Source organism: Colobus angolensis, unplaced genomic scaffold (genome assembly GCF_000951035.1).
Source record: "Colobus angolensis palliatus isolate OR3802 unplaced genomic scaffold, Cang.pa_1.0 Scaffold273, whole genome shotgun sequence".
NCBI lineage: Eukaryota > Metazoa > Chordata > Mammalia > Primates > Cercopithecidae > Colobus > Colobus angolensis.
The window spans coordinates 2,032,337-2,055,164 of record NW_012115966.1 but is presented as its reverse complement, the minus strand read 5'-3'; the positions used below and the strand labels follow the sequence as shown (position 1 = coordinate 2,055,164).

The window sequence follows — 22,828 nt, the reverse complement described above, 5'->3', positions numbered from 1 at the left end:
GCCAGCCACCTCGCCCGGCTAGCTTTTTGTATTTTTTTAGTAGAGACAGGGTTTCACCGTGTTAGCCAGGATGGTCTCGAACTCCTGACCTCGTGATCCGCCCGTCTCAGCCTCCCAAAGTGCTGGGATTACAGGCTTGAGCCACCGCGCCCGGCCAGTTTTGTTCTTTAAAAGACAAATAATCCATAGTATTTTGACCTTTCCTCAGTTCTTACTTCCCAAATTCTAAGTTAATCTCATTACTCTCATCTCAAACTTTCCATCTTATTCTGAGGACCCTAATCAAGTACGAAACTTCATCATCCAAAAGCCTGGCACGGATCAGAGCAAAACGGAAAGGCTGCTGTGCTCTGCACACATTAGAGTAAACAAACCTCATTCTTGTTTTTTGCTGTAGCATCACATTCACTGTTTTCAGGCTTCCTCAGGTGCTTCCACCTTCCTCCTTGGTCAAAAGTGATCATGGTCTGGATAGAATTATCTGAATGGGAAGAGAACGACATTAAGCCTGATACACTGGAAGTACCTAATTAGATTCAGTTTATCATTGCATAACTCTCTCCTGAGACCGTATAGCCCCTGGAGTCCAACAAGCTTATAACACCTCACAAAACAGCTCATTGTTGGTGAGTAATGAAGCAGCACTTTAAATATGATATTTGAGGCCAGGTGCAGTGGCTCACACCTGTAATCCCAACACTTTGGGATCACCTGAGGTCCGGAGTTTGAGACCAGCCTGGCCAACATGGTGAAACCCCAACTCTACCAAAAATACAAAAAGTTAGCCAGGCATGGTGGCGGGGGCCTGTAATCCCAACTACTCGGGAGGCTGGGACAGGAGAATCACTTGAACCCAGGAGGTGGAGGTTGCAGGGAGCCAAGATCACGCCATTGCACTCCAGCCTGAGCAATGAGAGTGAAACTCTGTTTCAAAAAAATTAAAAAAAAAACATATTTGAAGAAGGTGTCCCACCTGAACAGGATCCAACTAATTCCACAAATTATCGAGGACTGATATTCTTTGAAAAAGATACCTTTTAACTCCTTACCAACATGAACAGGCTGATGTCCATTCTCCTTCCCTGTTTGCTTGCCTGGGAAGTAAAGTCTACCATAGAAGGCATCCTAACCTTTATTCAGACAAGGACATGACACTAGGCTTGTTTCAGGGACTCGAGATTCAATAAGCGTGCATAGTTCCAGGTTAATAACTCTGAATTATTGTCTCTCCACTACTCCATATCCTATTTTTCTTACACCTTTCTTTTTTCCCTTGTCTCTTCCCCATTCTTATTTTCAATGATATAAACTGTTGCAGGTTTTAAATTCAGAGATAATATCCTTTGAGTTTTCCTATTTATTTGTTTATTTATTTATTGAGACAGAGTTTCGCTCTTGTTGCCCAGGCTGGAGTGCAATGGCGGGATCTCAGCTCACTGCAACCTCCACCTCCTGGGTTCAAGCAGTTCTCCTGCTTCAGCCTGTCGAGTAGCTGGGATTACAGGCACCTGCCACCCGGCTAATGTTTGGTATTTTTAGTAGAGATGGGATTTCACCATGTTGGTCAGGCTGGTTTCCAACTTCCGACCTCAGGTGATCCACCCGCCTTGGCCTCCCAAAGTGTTGGGATTACAGGCGTGAGCCACTGTGCCTGGGCTCCTTTGAGTTTTCTAAGAAAAAGCAAATGAGAAAGCAAATGAAGGAGAATTAGTTTATTCAACAAACATTTACTGAGTGCCTACTATGTGAAAATTCTTTTTTTTCTGAGACAGAGTCTTGCTCTATCACTCAGGCTGGAGTGCAGTGGCACCATCTCGGCTCACTGCAACCGCTGCGTCCCAGGTTCAAGCAATTCTCCTGCCTCGGCCTCCCGAGTAGCTGGGACTACAGGTGTGTGCCATCAGGCCCGGCTAATTTGTATTTTTAGTACAGATGGGGTTTCACCACATTGGCCAGGCTGGTCTCAAATTCCTGACCTCAAGTGATCCACTCACTTTGGTCTCCCAAAGTGCTAGGATTACAGGCATGAGCCAATGTGACCGGTGTGAAAACTTTTGTAAGCCTTTGGGAATATATCAGTGAACAAAATAGACAAAAAATACATTGTGAAAAATACATTCCAGTAGGGCCAGACAAGCACCAGACATAGTAAATAAGTAAATTATGTAGTATGCTAGAAAATAAGCACTATGGAAAAAACTTGCACAGCCAAAGGTGGATTGATAGTGTGTGTGTGAGGAGGGGAGGGCAAACTGAAATTTAAAATAGGATAGTCAGGGAAGGTCTCATTCAAAAAGTAATACATGAGTACAGACATATCAGCCTTGCAGGTATCTGGAGAAACAGAGGGAACTGTCTGTGCAAACTCTAATCCGTGCATGTGCACGTGTACCTGGTGTGTTAAGAACCGCCAGGTGGACAGTGTGATGAGAGTAGGGCAGATGGAAAGAGAAGAGCTGGAGGTGAGTCAGGGAGGAAACCAGGAGCCACATCTCCAGGACCTTGTAGGCCACTGCCAGGACTTTACAAAATAAAAACAGCCCCTACCTCCTACCGAAAAATAAATAAATAAAATGACACTTTAAGAGTCTTTGTACTTGAGACTAATGTGTTTATTTGTATAACTGGCCTAAGGAAAGGTGAGCTCTGTAGAGCCAATGAGTAGAACACAAGAAGAACCCTGGTTGGCTATCGCTATGCACCCTTAACAAGAGGAAGAGCAGGAAGTGGGTCAAATTCAGGCTCATTTTTGTAGGCCTACATCTCCCAATACAGAAGACTCATTTTATAACCTAAGCAACACAGACTCAAAACATCTTCTTTTCTACTTGCCGTTGCTCTTCTCACTCCTAGTTCTATGTACCACAACTTATTTAAAACAGGGAGCCAGAATTTGCATGGGCTTGGTCTGTCCCTGCTAGACTCTCCTCCTGATCCCTCCTCCCCCGGCATCACCCAATGTCTCACCACCACCACCAGGCCAAACCCTCCTGTGACTCTGATACTTTGCATGTGTAGTTCCTTCAGCTGAAAATGCCCTTCCCTCCCCATTCCTGCCTATCATACTTCAGGCTCAGTCTTAAATGTTTTTAAAGTGTGTTCACTGTATGGTTTTGAGTGCAAGGCTGTTCAGTCGTTTATTCACAGGCTCATTCAGCAAGTATTACTGAACATCTATGTGCAAAAATTGTCATAAGCACCAGAGGAGCATCAGTGAACACAACTTTAAAAATCACTGCCGTTCATAGGACTCAAAGAGAAGCTTCTTCAAAGAAGATATTCACACGGCCAACAAGCACATAAAAAGTTGTTCAACATCATTAGTCATCAGAGAAATGCAAATCAAAACTATAAATGAGATACTACTTCACTCCCATTAGGATTGCTGTTACAAAAACAACAGAATATAATGTTTGCAATGAAGTAGAGAAATTGGAATACTTTTGTATTGCATGTAAAATGGTACAACCATGTGGAAAACCCATTGGTATTTCCTCCGAAAGAGAAACATGGAATTATCATGTGATCTTGCTATTTCACTCCTACATATATCCCCAAAGGAATTGAAAGCATTGACTTAAACATTAAACAGTTACATGTATAACAATGTTCATGGCAGCATTCAGTATTCATAAGAGCTGAAAATGGAAATAGCCTAAGTGTCCATCAATGGAGGAATGAAAAATAGGCTGGGCACAGAGGTTCATGCCTGGAATCCCAGCACTTTGGGAGGCCAAGGCAAGCAGATCACCTGAGGTCAGGAGTTCGAGACCAGCCTGGTCAACATGGTGAAACCCCATCTCTACTAAAAATACAACAATTAGCTGGGTGTGGTGGCACACACCTGTAATCCCAGCTACTTGGGAGGCTGAGGCATGAGAATTGCTTGAACTTGGGAGACTGAGGTTGCAATGAGTTAAGATCACGCCACTGCACTCCGGTCTGGGCAACAGAGCAAGACTCCATCTCAAAAAAAAAAAAAAAAACAAAACAAAAAAAAAAGGTGCTATATTCAAACAAAGGAATATATCTATTATAGCCTTAAAAAGCAGTAAGTGAAATTCTAAAACATGCTGCAATATGGCTGAACTTTGACACAATATGCAAAGTGAAAGAAGCCAGACATACAACCAATAGTGTATGATTCTGCTTACATGAGCTACCTAGAATAGGCAAATTCATTGAGACATAAAATAGAATGTTGGTTACCAGAGCTGGACGACTGGCTGGGGACGAGGAGTGGTTGTGTACCTGGTGCAATTTCTATTTGGGATGATGAAAAAGCTCTGGAAATAGGGGTGATGGTTGTACAACATTGTGACTGTGCTTAATGCTACTGAATTGTACCCTATACAATGTTAAAAACTGCAAATTTTGTTATACATATGTTGCCAAAATAAAAAAAAGGAAACAAAAAAACATACATGGGTAGGCTTGTTGGCTTGGCAAGCAACACTACTAGAGGACAGGTTCCCCGAAGCCTCAAGTCCTACCACATGCAACTGAAGGCATGGCGCACCACCGCGAGGCCGAGACTCACCTTCAGAGAGCACGCTTGTTATGTAGACGCCGCGGAGGGAGGTCACATTGGTAAAGTCCGTCTCTCCGCCTGTGGTAGTATAGAGATGTCGGTCTAAAGACTTGGAATAGACAATGCCTCGATCATCTGAGGTAAAGATTGTGCCAAACCCAGTGTCTGAAATAGGCAAACAAACAAAAATACTAAGTCTTGGGTGGAACCAAAGAGAAAAACAATAGTCTAACCACACACGATTGTCTGCCTGACCAAACACAGTAGCTGTGTCTCTTCACGATGAAGACTCAGACCTGAGAATTAATCAAGGTTTGATACTCAAGATTTTTATGCCCATCTTTAATTCTAGTATCCAGCTTAGTGCCTGGAATATGGCAGATGCTGAGTTTGTTAAATAAATTAATCAGATGCTACAGAAAAACTCTTCCCAGATATATTTTGGTGGGAGAGGCCCTGTGTTTAGTTTACACTTTTTAAATCTTTACACTCTAGAACAATGCTTCTCAAATTATCTGTAATGAAGGATCAATTTGTAAGATTTCCAATATGTCACAAACTGATGCTTTTGTAAAACATAATAAAAACTAATCAGTAGAAAATGAAAAGGCAAACAAAATATAAGCCCCTAATTTTCTTTTTTGAGAGAGTCTCACTCTGTTGCCCAGGCTGGAGTGCAGTGGCACAATCTCTGCTCACTGCAACCTCTGCCTCCTGGGTTCATGCCATTCTCCTGCCTTAGCCTCCTGAGTAGCTGGGACTATAGGAGCCCACCACCATGCCTGGCTAATTTCTGGTATTTTTTAAAGTAGAGATGGGGTTTCACCGTGTTAGCCAGGATGGTCTCCATCTTCTGACCTTGTGATCTGCCTGCCTCAGCCTCCCAAAGTGCTGGGATTACAGGCGTGAGCCACCACACCTAGCCATAAGCCTCTAATTTTTTATCATTAGATCCAACAGACATAAAATTGCTTTGTCGAAAGGCTAGAAGAGTTTCCAAACTCTTGCTCTCAATTTCTGTACTTACCTGGTAACAGAGAGTTTGTAAATCAGTACCAGTCTGCTGACCATTCTTTGAGCAGCTCTGCTCTAGAACACCTGAACATACACACAAGCTACCTTAGAGTACGAAAACAAGTGGCATTTTTAACAGGGGTTACAGATTATCTCTAGGACAGAATAATCAGTAAGGCACTAATAAATTTCTAGGGGTAAGAGGAAACTCGACATGTAAAAAGAAAAGCTGCTCAAAGCTTACATCTTATGCTTTTAAGGGTAAGCCACTAAAAAGCTCTTACCTCCAGGTTCATCTACATGCATGAATACCATGTCATCATTTGCTGCCAGAATAGAATAGAACTGTTCCTGTCCCACAGAGGGGAGCTGGGCCATGCTCCACGTGTCCCCTTGATCTGTTGAAACGTGGATCCTTCTTGTTGTATCCTAGAACAGACGTCAGTATTTATCTTTCTAATTTCAGCCAAGATGCCATGTGCAGGGACATGAACAAGAATGTTTTAAATAATTACTATTATCCATTTCTCCACTGGGTACAATTGCTATGAATGAAAGGTCATAGTACCAATTACCAAAGCAATTTCTAGCCTCTAGCAAAGTTCTAGGTAAAGGAACAATCCATTCTATTCTAAGTAAGGCTATCTTGGCTTTCTCTTTGAATTCTTCATTCTGATGAGGCCCTGTAAGACAGTATAGTCTTGGTCTCTGATAGTCCATCTCCTTCAGTAGAGCTAAGGATTTGATGGGAACATCTTTAGGTTGGCTTTATAGTCATTTGCATACACTCACTCAGATAATTCTTTTTTTTTTTTTTGAGGCGGAAGTCTTGCTCTATCGCCCAGGCTGGAGTGCAGTGGCGCGATCTCGCCTCACTGCAAGCTCTGCTTCCTGGGTTCATGCCATTCTCCTGCCTCAGCCTCCCGAGTAGCTGGGACTACAGGTGCCCGCCACCGCGCCCGGCTAATTTTTTGTATTTTTAGTAGAGACTGGGTTTCACTGTGTTAGCCAGGATGGTCTCGATCTCCTGACCTCGTGATCTGCCTGCCTCGGCCTTCTAAAGTGCTGGGATTATAGGTGTGAGCCACAGCGCCCGGCCGGATAATTCTTAAAATGATGACTACTGCACAAATGTTTGGTCTCTTTCATACAGTCCTTGCATAATTTAAAGAATGATATAATTAAGGGTCTAGAAAATAGAGATGAAACCCATATTTGGGAGATCACAAGGGAAGTCAAGATGTAACACGCTTTCTCTCTAAGGAAGTCTCTCAGAATAGCCAGGATGAAGGAACAGGCATGGGCTGGAAAGAGGCCAAGGAGAGTTAGAAATTACTATAAGGAAACTGATCAGGAAGTATTTGGCTGGCAAAAGGAGTCTGTTAAGAAAGCAATTAAAACTTAACTCTCTGATAAATAGCTTAAAATCGCTACTAGATACAGTTAGCCTGGGCATGAGAATTAATGTCAATGTTTCCTTAGGTTAAATACTCTCTAAAGTTCAGTGATAAGTACATTTAACTTATTCAACTTATACCAAGATGTCTCATTACGTTGAATCTTATTCTCATTGCTGTAGGTAGAAACCAGAGTTCAAAAGTACATCGCAAAATTTTAATTCTGTAGACAGAATTATACCATATATGCAGTACAGCATAGGAGGCTACCTCTGGAATTTGAGTCTGATTTCCAGCAGGATTCCATTATTGTTGACCCTAGGTAAGTTACTCAATTTCCTCACCTATGAAACCGAGATAATACTATTAGCTCACAGGGTTGTTGGGAGGATATTACAAAATGGCTCGGGAGAGTTATCTGTACTTATTGCCTACTTCTTCATTTGTAGTTCTCACTGAAGTCACTCCAATCAGCCTTTTAACTTCCAATGAAGTGCTTTTGTGAAAGTCACCAACAACCTCCACTTCGCCAACTCCAGTGGATTATTCTCAAAATGCACCTAACGCAATGGTCCTGATTTCCCTTTCCCTCCCTTGTTCCTCTCTTTCAGTCTTCTCTGCTGGATTCTTCTCTTTCCAACTTTCTGTTGTGTGGTGCTTCAGGGCTTGCTTAGTCCTCTCACCTCTTTGCTACCTACTTACTCCTCCAGAAGATATCATCTAGTCACATGGCTTCAAATATCATAGCAATTAGGGAGATTCATATACCCAGATGCTCACCTGACATCTCCATTCAGATATCTAATAGGTGTCTCATATGCAGAACTGAATGCTTTTTTTTGTTTTTTTGAGACAGAGTCTCACTCTGTTGCCCAGGCTGGAGTGCAGTGGCATGATCTTGGCTCACTGCAACCTCTCCCTCCAGAGTTCAAGTGATTCTCATGCCTCAGCCTCCCGAGTACCTGGGATTACAGGCATGTGCCACCACACCTGGCTAATTTTTTGTATTTTTCAGTACAGACAGGGTTTCACCATGTTGGCCAGGCTGCTCTCAAACTCCTGACTTCAAGTGATCTGCCCGCCTTGGCCTCCTAAAGGGCTGGGATTACAGGCATGGGCCACCATGCCTGGCCCAAAACTGAATTATTGATTTTTCTCCCACAACCTGCTCCTCCTGCAGTCTTTGCCATCCTAGAAAATGGCACCACCACTCAGGTGCTCAGGATAAAAACTCTTTTTTTTTTTTTTTTTTTTGAGACAGAGTCTTGCTCTGTTACCCAGGCTGGAGTGCAGTGGCTGGATCTCAGCTCACTGCAAGCTCTGCCTCCCGGGTTTATGCCATTCTCCTGCCTCAGCCTCCCGAGTAGCTGGGACTACAGGCGCCCGCCACCTTGCCCGGCTAGTTTTTTGTATTTTTTTTTTAGTAGAGACGGGGTTTCACCATGTTAGCCAGGATGGTCTCGATCTCCTGACCTCGTGATCTGCCCGCCTCGCCATCCCAAAGTGCTGGGATTACAGGCTTGAGCCACCGCACCCGGCCTAAAAACTCTTAAAGGTACCCTTGATTCTGCTCATTCTCTCACAACCCACATCAAATCCATCAGCAAGTCCTATTAGCAATGTTTAAAAATAGATCCATAGTCTCACCACCTGCCCTCTCACCCACTGCCAAGCACCTGGCCAAGCTACCACCTCCCCAGCTTGGACTCCTGAGAGAGCTCCCGGCACTCCCGCTGCTTCCGCGTGTGCCCCTGTCAGGCTGTTCTGCGCACACCTATTCTTCAAAAGAGAAGCCAAATCCCAGCATTCCCCTGCTCACAACCCTCTCATAGTTCCCAACACAGGAAGAGTAAGGCCCACATCCTAACTGTGACCTGCGAAGGCTGCATAAGGTCTGGTCAGGCCCCCTCTGGCCCCACTTTGGATTGTTATTCTCTGTGCTTCCTCCATACTGCCCTTCTCCCCTTTGCTTGGATTGACTGGGCATGCTCCAGCCTGAGGGTCTCCACATTGGCTGTGCCTCATCCTACTCTCCTTGGAGATGGCCACATGGTCATGTCCTTGTTTCACTTAGGTCTCAGAGAGCCCATCCTAAACACCCTGTCTAAAAGAGCACTGACTCTTGACACTTTCTGTTTTCTTACTGTTTTAGATTTCTTCACGGCTTTAATTATTACCTGATACACACACACACACATACACACACACGCGCACGTGCGCGCGCACACACACATTTATATTTATTTATGAGACAGGGTCTTGTACTGTCACCCAGGCTGGAGTGCAGTGGCATGATCACAGCTCACTGCAGCCTCAACCTCCCGAGGCTCAGGCGATACTCCCGCCTCAGCCTCCCAAGTAGCTGAGACTACAGGCACATGCCACCATGCCCGGCTAATTTTCCTATTTTTGGTAGAGACAGGGTTTTGTCATGTTGCCCAGGCTGGTCTTGAACTCCTGGCCTCAAGGGATCCACCTGCCTCAGCCTCCCAAAGTCCTGAAGTTACAGGCATGAGCCACCACCCCCAGCCTTCATATTTATTTTTTGAGTATTTATTTTCCCCCTTAAATATAAGTTCTGAGAGCAGGAAATTTATCTGTTTTGTTCACTGCCATATTCCTGGAACTTAGAATAGTACCTGGCATATAGCAGGCACTCAAAAAATTAATGTTATCCAGTTGTATCTTTATTTTTAGATAATGAACAAGAGATTGCTTTCTACAGATGTCCATGTCTGAGTAATGCCCAAACCCTGGATCAAAATATCCTGGCCAGGCACGGTGGCTCATGCCTATAATCCCAGCACTTTGGGAGGCCAAGGCGGGGGGATCACCTGAGCTCAGGAGTTCAAGACAAGCCTGGCCAACATGGCGAAATCCCATCTCTACTAAAAATACAAAAATTATCTCGGTGTGGTGGCACACACCTTTAGTTCCACTTACTTGAGAGGTTGAGGCAGGTGAATTGCTTTAATCTGGCAGGCAGAGGTTGCAGTGAGCCGAGATTGCATCACTCAGTCTGGGCAACAGAGCAAGACTCTGCTTCAAAAAAAAAAAAAAAAAAATCCCAGAAAAGATACCAGAATTCACGTGGTGACAGAAGGCCAAAGTGCAGAGTAGCCTATCAGATTCAATCAGCCTCTGCAAAAAGAATCACCCCTAACACTCACAGTGGCACTAAATATAGCAAAAAGACAAGAAACTCTGTCAGTGCCAAGTAATAAAAAGAATCTATAGGAGAGATATTTGCAGAAGTATCAGACCCCAAAGGGAACAGGGCAATACCTACCTTATCAGCCATCACAGAGGCAAAAAGGAAACGTCCCCCAAGACCAAATGAGTAGATTTTCACGCCAATAGTTTTGAAGCTTTTTCCCAAGTCTGAAGTTCTCCATAATTCCAGAGCCCCAAGGTCAGCTTCTTAAACAAGACAAAATATTAATTAAAATTTCACTTACTGGTAAGCCTAGTTCAAAGCAGTTGTTTTAGAATCAGTCTTAATTTTATAGCTAAACCATTTTAAATACTATGCATGCTAATCAAGTGACAACATAAAATGTGATACAGCATTAGATTTAGGAAATTCATACTTGTGTTTTATTTTATACATTTCAGATTTTATGCTCGATGGAAAGGTAAGCGATTACTTAATTTCAATACAGTGTTTCATGAAAACATCAAAGCCACAGCATGCTGCTTTACTTTCTTCATAGCACAGTTTAGAATTATCTTATCCTATTTTAAATTGTCTTGAGTTTTCTTTTAAGAGCTGGGGGTCTTGCCACATTGCCCAAGCTGTCCTTGAACTTCTGGGCTCAAGCAAGCCTGCTGTCTCAGCCTCCCAAGTAGCTGGGACTACAGGCATGCAACCATCATGCCCAGCTTGAGTTTTGGTTTTTTTGTTTATCATCCAACACCCCTACTTGAATTTACATTCCATGAGAGCAGGCCTTGGGTGTTTTGTTCTCTCCATCCTTAGAATTGTGTTTAGCATATGAGCAGGTGCTCAAATATCTGTTGAAATATGAGTAAATGAAAGATTTTGCTTTCTGTTTTGAAATTGTATCATCATTTGGGAAGCCAGTTGCTTCTGCAAACACAAATACAACCCATGCTTTCCTGCAGAAATAACTATGCATTTCAATTTGCTGTTGTCTGTAGCATAATATTTGCTTTACATAAATACATGGCTAATATTAAATATTGCCTCTACGTATAGCCTATATTTTTACTTGACCTGGATAGTGTAGTAATTTGGTTTTATTTTCAAGATTTTAATAATCACTAACAGATTTCTTTAGCTATTACAATTTCAGGAGAATAGAAGGATCTTTTATGTTTCTACCTTGCACAATCCAGAAAATTCTACCACGAATGGAAAACAGGACACTATTTTCTGGGACTAAAATATACTTACTGCAGGAGCCATTTGCATAGGTGGTAAAGAAGATGGTGTTGTCTGATCCCCTACAATGAGGCAAAAATGGGGAAAAGAAATAGTTTAAGACTGCTGAAAGACTGTGTTGACCTTACTCACAAACTTCCTAGCAGGTCTAACAAGCTTCATTCACAGGTACCAACAAGCACCGCTTCTCAGGTGCTGAGCCCTGGTCTTTCACAGCTCTGCCCGTCAAGCTCCCCACTGCCCAGCCCACGTGTTCTCTATAGTCTACCACTTCTTTAAGTGAACTCTTTCAGGCAGTCATGCTGGTCTACTCACCCTCTCCACATTTGCCTCTGACATTTTTGATCATCACAACTGGGGGGTGGGTGGGGGAGTTGTTACTGGCATCTAGTGGGTAGAGGCCAGGGATGCTGTTACATATTTATGATGCACAGGACAGTCCTCCACGATAAAGAATTCTTTGATCCAAAATGTCATTAGTGCTGAGGTTGAGAAACTCTGTTTTAGAGCAGCTGGCATGCATTTGCCTCCTGTTTCTTATCTAACTTTCATAGTATGTGCCTTACCTTTCCTACTATATAAATTAGCTTCTTCACGGCAGGTACTATGCTTTGCTGTTTCCCTTCAGAATCTAGTTCAATGCTTTGTATGAGCTAAATAATTTAGTTCTTCCATCTCAAATAGACAACTAGGTCAGTGGTTGAATTATTTAAAATGTAACCTGGAAAGGGAGTTTGCAGGGAACTAGATTCAGACCCTCCTGGCACTTACTGGATTACAACCAAAAAAAGGTGTTGGTTTTGAGAATGTTCTTTCAGAACTTTAGGTTGTAAATTCCTAGAAACTAGAGATCTAAAAAGGTGAGTAAACAGCAGCAGGCTGGTTATTCATATTTAGACACTAAACAAAAAAAAAAAGTTACAAAAGTAAAAACCTTGCATAGGATACAAAACAAAATACTATTTTAAAATAACTTTTTAGTTTTAAAGATAAGGTTGTGCTTGTTTATTTAAGTGATGGAGTCTTGCCCTGTCACCTAGTTTGGAGTGCAGTGGGGCAATCACAGCTCACTGCAGCCCCGAACTCCTCGGCTCAAATGATCCTCCCACCTCATTCTTTTGAGTAACGAGAACTACAGGAGTGCACCACCTTGCTTGGCTTTTTTTTTTTCTTTTTATTAATTTTTTGTAGAGATGGGGTCTCACTATGTTGCCTAGGTGGGTCTTGAATTCCCGGTCTCAAGCGATCCTTCCATCTCAGCCTCCCAAAGTGCTTGGATTATGGGTATGAGCCACTGCACGTGGCTAAATATGAGTTTTAATGATTAAAATTTAACAAAAATTAGCTAGGTGTATGCCTGTAGTTCCAGCTCCTGGGAAGGCTGAAGTGCGAGGATCGCTTGAGCCCAGGAGGCAGAGGCTGCAGGGAGCAGAGATCGTGCCACTACATCCCAGCCTGGGTGACAGAGCCAGGCCTTATCTTAAAAAAAAAAAAAAAAAAAAAATTACTGAAGTCTTACTTACACATGACCTACATGTTTTAGTTCCATCAGGAGTGAAACAATTTAACTTAGTTATCTTAAAAATTACTTCCGCCTGGCCCGGTGGCTCACGCCCTGTAATCTCAGCACTTTGGGAGGCTGAGGTGAGCAGATCACGAGGTCAGGAGTTTGAGACCAGCTTGGCCAACATGGTGAAACCCCATCTCTACTACAGGGTGTGGTGGTGCACGCCTGTAATCCCAGCTACTCAGGAGGCTGAGGCAGGAGAATCACTTGAACCTGGGAGGTGGAGACTGCAGTGAGCCGAGATTGCACCACTGTACCCCAACCTGAGCAACAGAGCAAGACACTGTCTCAAAAAAAAAAAAAATTACTTCCTTCCTGATAAAACTGTATAAGGTACAAATATAATTCATTAGAATACATAAAATGAAAGCAAATGTGGCATGTGTACCAGAGTGGTGCTATAAAAACCTTATTAAAAAAACATTTCTGGGGCTAGGCATGGTGGCCTATAGCTATAATCCCAGTACTTTGGGAGGTTCTGAGGAGGAAGGATTACTTGAACGCAGAAGTTTGAGATCAGCCTGGGCAACACAGTGAGACCCCCCAACATCTCCACAAAATAAAAATACAAAAATTAGCTAGGCATGGTGGCACGTGCCTGTAGTCCCAGTTACTTGGAAGCCTGAGGGAGAAGGATCACTTAAGTCCAGGTGGTGAAGGCTGCAGTAAGCCATGACTGTGTGACTGTACTCTAGCCTGGACAGAAGAGCAATATCCTATCTCAAGAACAAGGAACATTTCTAGAAAAGGCCTACTTTATTTAAGCAACATATTTAATACTATAATTAATCTTGGTAGACGCATTTCAAATTGTATTCTACACTTTCTTGATTCCTACAGTACAGGAAACTCTTGGTATTGTGGGTCCTGATCATGAACATCAATTGTATCAAACTATAACACAGTGTTCCCATTAGAAGTTACTAACGCAGGTGTACTTTCTTGATCTAGCACTAAAGAATTTCATACTGTTTATTCTCTAAGTTTTTGTCTGTTCTTTTAGAGTAATTCCACCTCCTTCCAGCTCTCAGGCTGTAATTCTAATGCTGTTACGTGCTTATTGCAGCAGTTACATATCCCACCTCTGGAACCAATCTGCTATAAACTGGGATTCACAAATTAGCTGAAATTAGTCAAAGGGAAAGGAGAAAGAGGTCTAAACAACATTCTGAGCCTAATCAGATTTTGGAGGCATGAAGCCTCTTAATTCAATTCTTGCTTAGCCATCCCCACATTCTCCAAATAAGCCTCCTTTCACAAAAGGAAAAAACTAAAGCCCAAAAAGGTTGAGCCCCTGACTAGCAGCACAGTGAGGATAGAACAAAGGTGACGCGACTTCCAAGTAAGAGTTCCCTCCACTCCATCCTCTTTAAGCAGGCACCCGGAGGGGCAGGGAATCTCTCCAAGAAAAGTGAATGAGTTTTGGTGCACAATGTGACTTCAGGAGTCTGGAAGCTCTTTCAGCTTTCTTCCTGATTCCTTGCCATGTTCTACATAACTGAAATGGAACTCTAGACAAGAGATTGTGAATCTGGGCATGGAGAAGTATTTAAATCCCTAAATTAAAGCTATATTTTATTGTATTTTAACTGATGTCACCATTCATAGAGAACGAACCCTGGGCAGGCAGCAGCAACTCAGTTACATGCCTTGTTTTATACTTTATGTTCTAACATTTAAGTGAGACTAAGTCTTCTTTTCCAGCAGAATGAGAAGCTCCTCCAGGTCAAGGCCTGTGTCATAGCCCTCTCTGATATCCCTTATGGCACCCTGAAGAGTACTTGGCACACAGTAAGTGCTCAATATTCATTCATGTGATTTTTGGCAGCACTATCAGGAAGGGTTTAGGACTCTGCACAGATGGAGTCTTCTGTTACTCACCATTTGGCCAAACATACGGCTTTGTGGATTTCTTCCCATTTTCCCCCAAAATTCTTGGACACCCACAGGCCATTCTGAAAGATTATAAATGACTTATCAAAATTCTAGCTTTATCCTGTGCAGTTGCTTGTATGACCTTTAATATTTCATATCCAATCATTCAGGACAGTAAAAACACACACTGAAGCTCCATCAGAGCTGCCCGAGCTCCACAGACGCACACATGGTTTATCTGGGCCCTTTTGGGGTCTTGAAAGTTCAGAATAACAAATGTGTATGAAGTGCCTACTATGTGCCAGGCACTGTACCAGATGTTGCACTGGGGATACAAAGATGAATAAGACACACTCCCTGCTGAGAGAAGGGGCTCACAGTTTAACAAGGGGCATAGATAAGAGGAAAGTTCAACACTATGCAGAGTTATAAAATATGGTCTAGTATAGAAGTGGGGAGAGGAGGAACACTGCATCAGAGATAGTTTCCTGAAGAAGACAGCTGCACTGAGTTTTAAATGATGAGCAGTGGGACCAAAAGAAGGCAAACAGGGAGATGAGGTGTTGGGGCACAAATAGAGACTAGTATTAGCAAAAGCAAGGAGGTCATAAACCCTGCAGCGTGTGCAGGGAGCTAAAAGCCATCCAACATTACTGGAGTGTAAATTCCAAGGTAAGCAAATGAGGAACTAACGCTAGGCAGAAAGGTGAGGCCAGCTCACAGAGAGCCTTCCTTCTGTGCCATGGTAAGGACTCCACGGTTTATTGCATATGAGGTGCTCCCAGGAGGAATGTGTGCTAAGTATGAGGATGACACAGTCCATTTCACTTTTTTAGGTGGAGTACTTGGATGAGAATGGGAAAGATGGATTTCAGAGGGTCCAGACTAGAGGCAGGAAAAGCAGTGAATGACTGCCACATTAGTTCGGTAAAAGCTAATGAGGTCTTGAACACTGGCCATGAGGAACAGGCTCTGCAAGAATTTAGAAGCTAGCATAGCAGAACTGGATGACTTTTCCTCCAGGGCAGGATGAGAGGTAGGGGTATGGGGGATGTGTGTGTGTGTGTGTGCGTGCACGTGTAAGTTGGTCACTCTGGTTTTCTGGTTGGGGTATAGGATGCATTGTGATATCATTAACTAGTATAAGGATTAAGGGAAGAAGATCAGGTCTGAGAGAAGAGTAGGGAGGAAGCTCAGTTTTAAATTGATTTAAGGTGCTTGTGGAACATCCAGCTAGAGATACTCAGGGGGCAGCAAGACAGGAATATGATGCATTAGGGGAAAGCCAGGGCTAGAGATAAGTATTTGAAAATCCTATACATTATAGGTGGTGGTAGTTAAATGGTAAGAGTGGAAGAGACTGCTCAGTGAAATGAGGAGTAGGCATTTAAGGGTAGGCTGAAAGGAGGTTAAGGAAGATACTAAGAAGGAATACTAGAAAGCTAGAAGAACTAAAAGGAATAATGTCACAGAAGCCAAATAATTAGAGTTCTCAAAAGGAGGAATTGGCCAATAGTTTGAAATGTAGCAGAGACTTAACAAAACCCTGACTGATAACATAACACTGGCAATGTGAGCTTACTGAGCTTGGCCTCAGCGGAGACGGGACAGAGATGTCCTAGTCCAGGTGAAATTAAATGTAACTTATTTAGGCAGAATTTATGTTCAGTACTCCTGTACTCTCACCCACCATTCTCCTTTAACTTTTTCTCCCTTGGTAATATATTCACATCCCAGCATTTCTAATTTACCTAATTCTACCTATAAAGACAAGGTAGAATTCAATACCACTTATTTGCACTTTAGTACAAATTGGTCCCTCTTCTCCAGCCCAATTATATGTACTTCAGACTTACCATTAAATGGAAAACATTTCAGGTACAGAAGCAGATTGTATCTGTCTCTTCCTGAGGACAGTGCTGTTTTAATAACCCTGAGACACTTGGTAAAGGAGATGCGGTAGTCAAAGGGGAGCTCTATGGGCCTGTTCACTCCTAGGGAGGGCTCCTTGCTCCCTTGTAGTGCTTTCAGCTTAAGCTGCTGGAGGGCAATTTCCAGGAATTGTTCTAAGATCTGAAGCTTACTCCCCAGCAAGCTAGTTTCCTTCCCCCGGCCTCCACTGCTAAGCATAACTGAGGCCAGACACAGTGGCTCACGCCTGTAATCCCAGCACTTTGGGAGGCCAAGGCAGGCGGATCACCTGAGGTCAGGAGTTCGAGACCAGCCTGGCCGACATGGTGAAACCTTGTCTCTACTAAAAATACAAAAAAATTAGCTGGGCATGGTGGCACATGCCTGTAATCTCAGCTACTCTGGAGGCTGAGGCAGGAGAATCGCTTGTACCCGGGAGGTGGAGGCTGCAGTGAGACCAGATTGCGCCATTGCACTCCAGCCTGGGCAAGAAGAGTAAAACTGTCTCAGAAAAAAGCATAACTCTGGCCCTCCTGGAGCCCTTTAGCCTGCCCTCTGTTCAAAAATCTCCCCACAGAAAGCCCAGAATCCAGATCTCTCTTCCAGTGCCCTTCATCCTCCTATGTCACCCTTTGCTCAGCCTGACTAGTTCACAGTTATGATCTTGTTTCTGACCCCAAAACAGTGAGTAGAGCAATGACTCTCAAACTTTGGTGCTCAGGCTCAGCTGGGGAGCCTGTTAAAAATATTGGCCACCCTACAACAGAAGTCATTGATTTATTATCTCTGGGTTTGGGCAAAGGGATGTGCCTCTTGAACTAGTTCCTCAGGTGTTTCTATCTGATGAGAGAAGGCCATAAAAATGTAAAGTATAATTCTGATTATTATAGTCTAGCAACTCAGCCACTTTGGGCCCTTAACCACAGTAAAGGAGACTGGTCCTCCAGGAAAGGAGAAGCTGAATGTGTTCCTCAGAGAACTTTAGAAGAGAAGTGGGAGGGTTAGGGAAACACACTGGTTTCTGGAGAAAGTATAGGAATATGGTAGGGAGCGCAGGGATTTAAGACTTTGGATATTTATACATGAGTGCCAACGACAGAAATCAGTATGTTTTATAAACTGAGGCACTAACAAAAAAGAAAAAAAATTAGAAAGATGTTGTCTGATCATAGAAAAGGAACAATGACAACATCAGGAGTTTGACAATTTATGCTTATCCCTTGTAGCACAAGAATGGTTAAATTAAACTGTTTTCTAGTTCACTACTCCAATACCATATATTTAGTCACTTAAAAAAATTACAATGACAACTAGGCATCATACTTACCTGGAATAGGTAGCACATGGAAATTGTGTCCTTTACCAAATAGGAAAAATCGTTAAAAAAAATACATACTTCATGCCATAAGGAGACTCTAGAAAGAAGTCCAATATTAAAAGCATTTCCTAAAGGATCCTTCTAAGACAGTACATTTGAGACTCTAAAATGCAAAAGACAAACCATGTTCCTCAACTGGACTTACTTCAGTGCTGAGAGCTAAAAGATAGTCAGAATTCTGAGGGCTATACATCATCTGAGTGAGGGGATGAAAAGGGAGATCTGTTTGCACAAAGTTCTTCGCAAAATCTGACGATCTGAAGATTCTTCCTCCATGACTTCCTCCAGACACCTCTGCTGTTAATACCACCTGACAGGAAGAGGAAAGATCTGATTCAGGGTATGATACTATCTATGCAAGCACACGCATTCTTACACCATTTTCACCAGACATTAGTTAAGAAATCTTAGTTCTAGAAGTAAGAAGAGTTATAAAAACCGATTAGTTGCTCCACTCTACTCTTTGGATCTTATTCTTATCAAAAAATAACACCCTGAACTGAGCTGGGACATCGTATTTTTGGGTTTAAGCCTAGATTAGGCTGAATAACTGAGATTAGTTTTCCAAAAGACTAAAATGTTGTCATAGGGTATATACATTGGAATGTTAAGCAACTGCTGCATAATTATTAAGGGCTTTGGTGCACCTTGGACAGGGAACAAAAAAAATAAATCTGTGTGCTCAGAGTTCCATTCTTTTTTTTTTTTGAGACGGAGTCTCGCTCTGTCGCCGAGGCTGGAGTGCGGGGCCGGGTCTCAGCTCACTGCAAGCTCCGCCTCCTGGGTTTATGCCATTCTCCTGCCTCAGCCTCCCGAGTAGCTGGGACTACAGGCGCCCGCCACGTCGCCCAGCTAGTTTTTTGTAATTTTTAGTAGAGACGGGGTTTCACCGTGTTAGCCAGGATGGTCTCGATCTCCTGACCTCATGATCTGTCCGTCTTGGCCTCCCAAAGTGCTGGGATTACAGGCTTGAGCCACCGCGCCCGGCCAAGAGTTCCATTCTTATACGACCGATATTAAATTGTGTTTAAGGCAGGCACAGTGGCTCAAGCCTGTAATCCCAGCACTTCAGGGGGCCGAGGTGGGCGGATCGCTTGAGTCCAGGAGTTCAAGACCAGTCTGGGCAACATAGCAAAACCCTGTCTCTACAAAAAAAAAAACAAAAATTACCCGGGAGTGGTGACAAGAGCCTGTAGTCTCAGCTACTCGTGACTGAGGTGGGAGAATCCCTTGAGCCTAGAAGGTCAAGGCTGCAGTGAGCCGTGATGGTACCACTGCACTCCAGCCTGGGGGACAGAGTGAGACCTTGTCTTTAAAAAAAAAAAAAAAAGTGTTTAATTTTAAACTACAAATATAGCAATACTAAACTAAAATACATTATTGTGAATCACTGGACTATGCCAATACTAATACCTGACAGCTCTGCATGTGGTATCAAGCACAAGCTTTATGTATATAAGAATGAGTCTCACCTTTCCAGAGTTCTCAGGACCAATAGCCATGCCAAATTCCGTCCGAATAAAGGTGTTATTGATGAGATTTGTAATATCCTTAAAGTTCTTCCCATAATCCTCACTGAGAGGAAGAAAAAAAGGGCAAATTTAGGGTACAGTGGTCATGGATATTACTGAGTTCCTATCCAGCTTTCATTCTCCCTTTCCACTAACCATGCTGAGAGACTCGGCTCACCCTCAACAGTCACATTCCTAGCTCCAGAGGTGCCCTGGTGAGTCCAAAGAACATTCCACCCCACCTCACCAGTGATGGGGGTTCAGGAATTGGGGAGTGACTCAGGATGAGCCAATGGGAGACAAAAGCGGGGGGAAATTTGGGGTCTTCTAGGAAGCACACTGCCTCCCACTTATGACAGCCACCTGATAAAATGGTCTATATTCCTTCAGACCAGCAGTTCTCAATCAGGGTGTTTCTGTTCCCCAAGAAACTTTTGGCGATGTCTGCAGACTTTTTTTTTTCCTTTCTTTGAGACAAGATCACACTCTGTTACCCAGGCTAGAGTTCAGTGGTGCAATCTCAGCTCAGTGGTGCAATTCCCAGGCTCAAACAATTCTACAGCCTCAGCCTCCCGAGTAGCTGGAATTACAGGTCTGTGTCACCACGCCTGGTTAATTTTTGTATTTTAAGTAGAGATGGGGTTTCACCACGCTGCCCAGGCTGGTCTCGAACTCCTGAGCTCAAAGCGATCTGCCCGCCTTGGCCTCCCAAAGTGCTGGGATTATAGACATGAGCCACTGCACCTGGTCCTGGAGACATTTTTGATTATCACAACATAGGGCTGAGGCGCTACTGGCATTAAATGGGTAGTGGCCAGCGATGTTGCCAAACATCCTACAAGGCACAGGACAGTCCCACAATAATAAAGAATTACCTGGCCCCAAATGTCAAGAGTAGTAAGGTTGAGAAACCCCAATGATGCAGTATATGAACACACAGTAAAAAGACTGCTGTCGTTATTCTGTCCCAATGGGAGCACAGAGAAGGTAATTTCAGAATTCCTGAGAAGTAGAGCCTATGACATTGAATTGAATTGACCCTGAAGCCTGTCATTCCTCTGTACTTAGTTACAGAATCAACTATTCCCTTATTATTCAAGTTAGTTTAAGATAAGATCTATGCAAAGTACAGCCAAAGGCTTCTAACTAATCTATTAATCCACAGTACTTATGATAAAGCTGTAAGTGAAGCTGTACCAAGTTCTTGAAGTTTTCCCCCCTAGAAGTTACCATCCTTAGGCACAACTCTCTAAGGCACTCAGTACATGAAATACACCTAGGAAAAACAAACAAACTTAATCTCAACTTTCAGGGTTTCAAAACTTTTTCCAAAAGTTCATTCCAACAATATCTTTGAGAAGTATCTGAATCCATGTTTAGATTCTGGGAAATAAAAGCAAAAATTCCACAGCTGTCTAACACTGACAGGTTTAATACTATGTATAGCTCTCTTACATAATACACAATGCTAAATCTTAATGTTCATTAAAGTTGAGTATCCATCAATGAAGACAGCTGTGCACTGCAAATTTTCGCACACAGATAAATGTAATCTGTAGTGGTCTTCAATGATAGAATATAGCTACATGTTGCATGAAGATGTTTTGGTCACCAATGGATTATTTATATGACGGTGAGTCCAGAAGATTATGATACCATATTGTTACCATGCCTTTTCTGTTTAGATATACAAATACTTAGCACTGTGTTATAGCTGCCTACAGTATTCAGTATGGTAACATTCTCTACGGGTTTGTTGCCTAGGAACCACAGGTTATATCACATAGCTGCGGTGTGAAGTAGGCTATACTGTCTAGGTATGAGTAAGTACACTCTGTGATGTTTGCACAATAATGAAATCACCTAACGATGCACTTCACAGAATGTATCCCAATCAATAAGTGAAGCTTGAATATACATGATGTAAATGATATTACAGGTTTTGGTAGCGGCCTCAACAAATAAAGAATTGCAAAACCATGAGTGATATAAGGGGCTGAAGTGAACATCTTGTCCAACTCCCTCATTTCACAGATGAGGAGTTGCAAGGGAAGGCAATTTATCAAAAGTCAACTAGTTAATTAAGGGCAAAATTGAAACTATAGTCCAATTCTCTGAACCTTTAGCCCTAAACTAGAGATAACTTTTTATTATCTGTGAGGAATTTTTCCCTTACAAACTGGGACCTTCCTCTATCTTGCTGGGGGCTTATGACCTGGCAGAAGAGATCAGCTAAGAGAAAGTTGGAGACAGAAGGGAAGTATCCATGTGTGTATGTAGAGGCCCCTGATAATATGCTTAAACAACTACATATGTCTAAGTTGTCTGAATGACTTTATCCTTCCTTAAGTATATACACACACATAGAAAATTCCTAGATAAATGAAATAGCATTGGGTACCACCCAACTGAGTCCTATATTACCCTTCCTTTGGCTTTGGAGTAGATCAGCTCTTACCTTCCTGACAGCTGGCCAAGAGATGTGCATAAACAATTCCCAGCTCTACAGTGCATATATCATATCATCAACAGCCCTGTAAACCTTCCAGAGGGGTTGAAGCAGCCTGATTAGTACTAGTTTACAAATCGGTCCTCCTTCATGACATCCCCAGAGAATCTCCACAAACCTGTTGGCAAGCCTGCTTGCTTTTTAAGAACTTGGCACAACAAACACATCCCTGCCCTTCAAAAAAAGAAACCAGCATGAGCAAAACAAAAAATCACCTGCTACAGCACTCTAGTACTTTAGTCAGCTAAATAAATGGAGACAATGAACTAGTATCAACCTGCTGGGACTTAAGCAGGGTTCTAGCAAGGCCACTTTGGGCCCAGGGGTATATTTTATTAACACAATACTTCATTTAAATGTAGCTTTATTTTCTATCAGCGTACATATCACGAAGATATGTATGGTCTCAAACTCCTGGCCTCAAGCAATCCTCCCACCTCGGCCTCCCAAAGTGCTAGGATTACAGGCTGATCCTAGCACTTTATTTTCTATCAGCATTCATCATGAAGAGGAAATCAATGAAGCAACTTTGATAAATAAATCTAATTTTCAAATTCCATATGATAATTAATGCAGTTAGGCACAGCCGTCAAATGATAGGTAAACAATTAAAACCCTGTGAAACCATCTGCTTTAGAAACAGGTCTTTTTGACTAGGCGCGGTGGCTCACGCCTGTAATCCCAGCACTTTAGGACGCCGAGGCGGGTGGATCACGAGGTCAGGAGTTCA

At 42.9% G+C, this 22,828-nt stretch overlaps 1 protein-coding gene across 1 annotated transcript in view; it reads right to left on the bottom strand.

Moving 5' to 3' along the window:
* Positions 1-22,828, bottom strand: part of SORT1 (sortilin 1) — a 79,757-nt gene that overhangs the window by 23,385 nt on the left and 33,544 nt on the right. Inside the window, exons 4-11 of the mRNA XM_011948132.1 lie at positions 19,551-19,653; positions 18,224-18,388; positions 14,796-14,869; positions 11,360-11,409; positions 10,232-10,359; positions 5,830-5,974; positions 4,541-4,696; positions 375-481 (exon numbers count right to left, since the gene is read on the bottom strand). Coding sequence (XP_011803522.1) covers positions 375-481; positions 4,541-4,696; positions 5,830-5,974; positions 10,232-10,359; positions 11,360-11,409; positions 14,796-14,869; positions 18,224-18,388; positions 19,551-19,653 — 928 coding nt within the window. The remainder of the gene's footprint in view (positions 1-374; positions 482-4,540; positions 4,697-5,829; positions 5,975-10,231; positions 10,360-11,359; positions 11,410-14,795; positions 14,870-18,223; positions 18,389-19,550; positions 19,654-22,828) is intronic.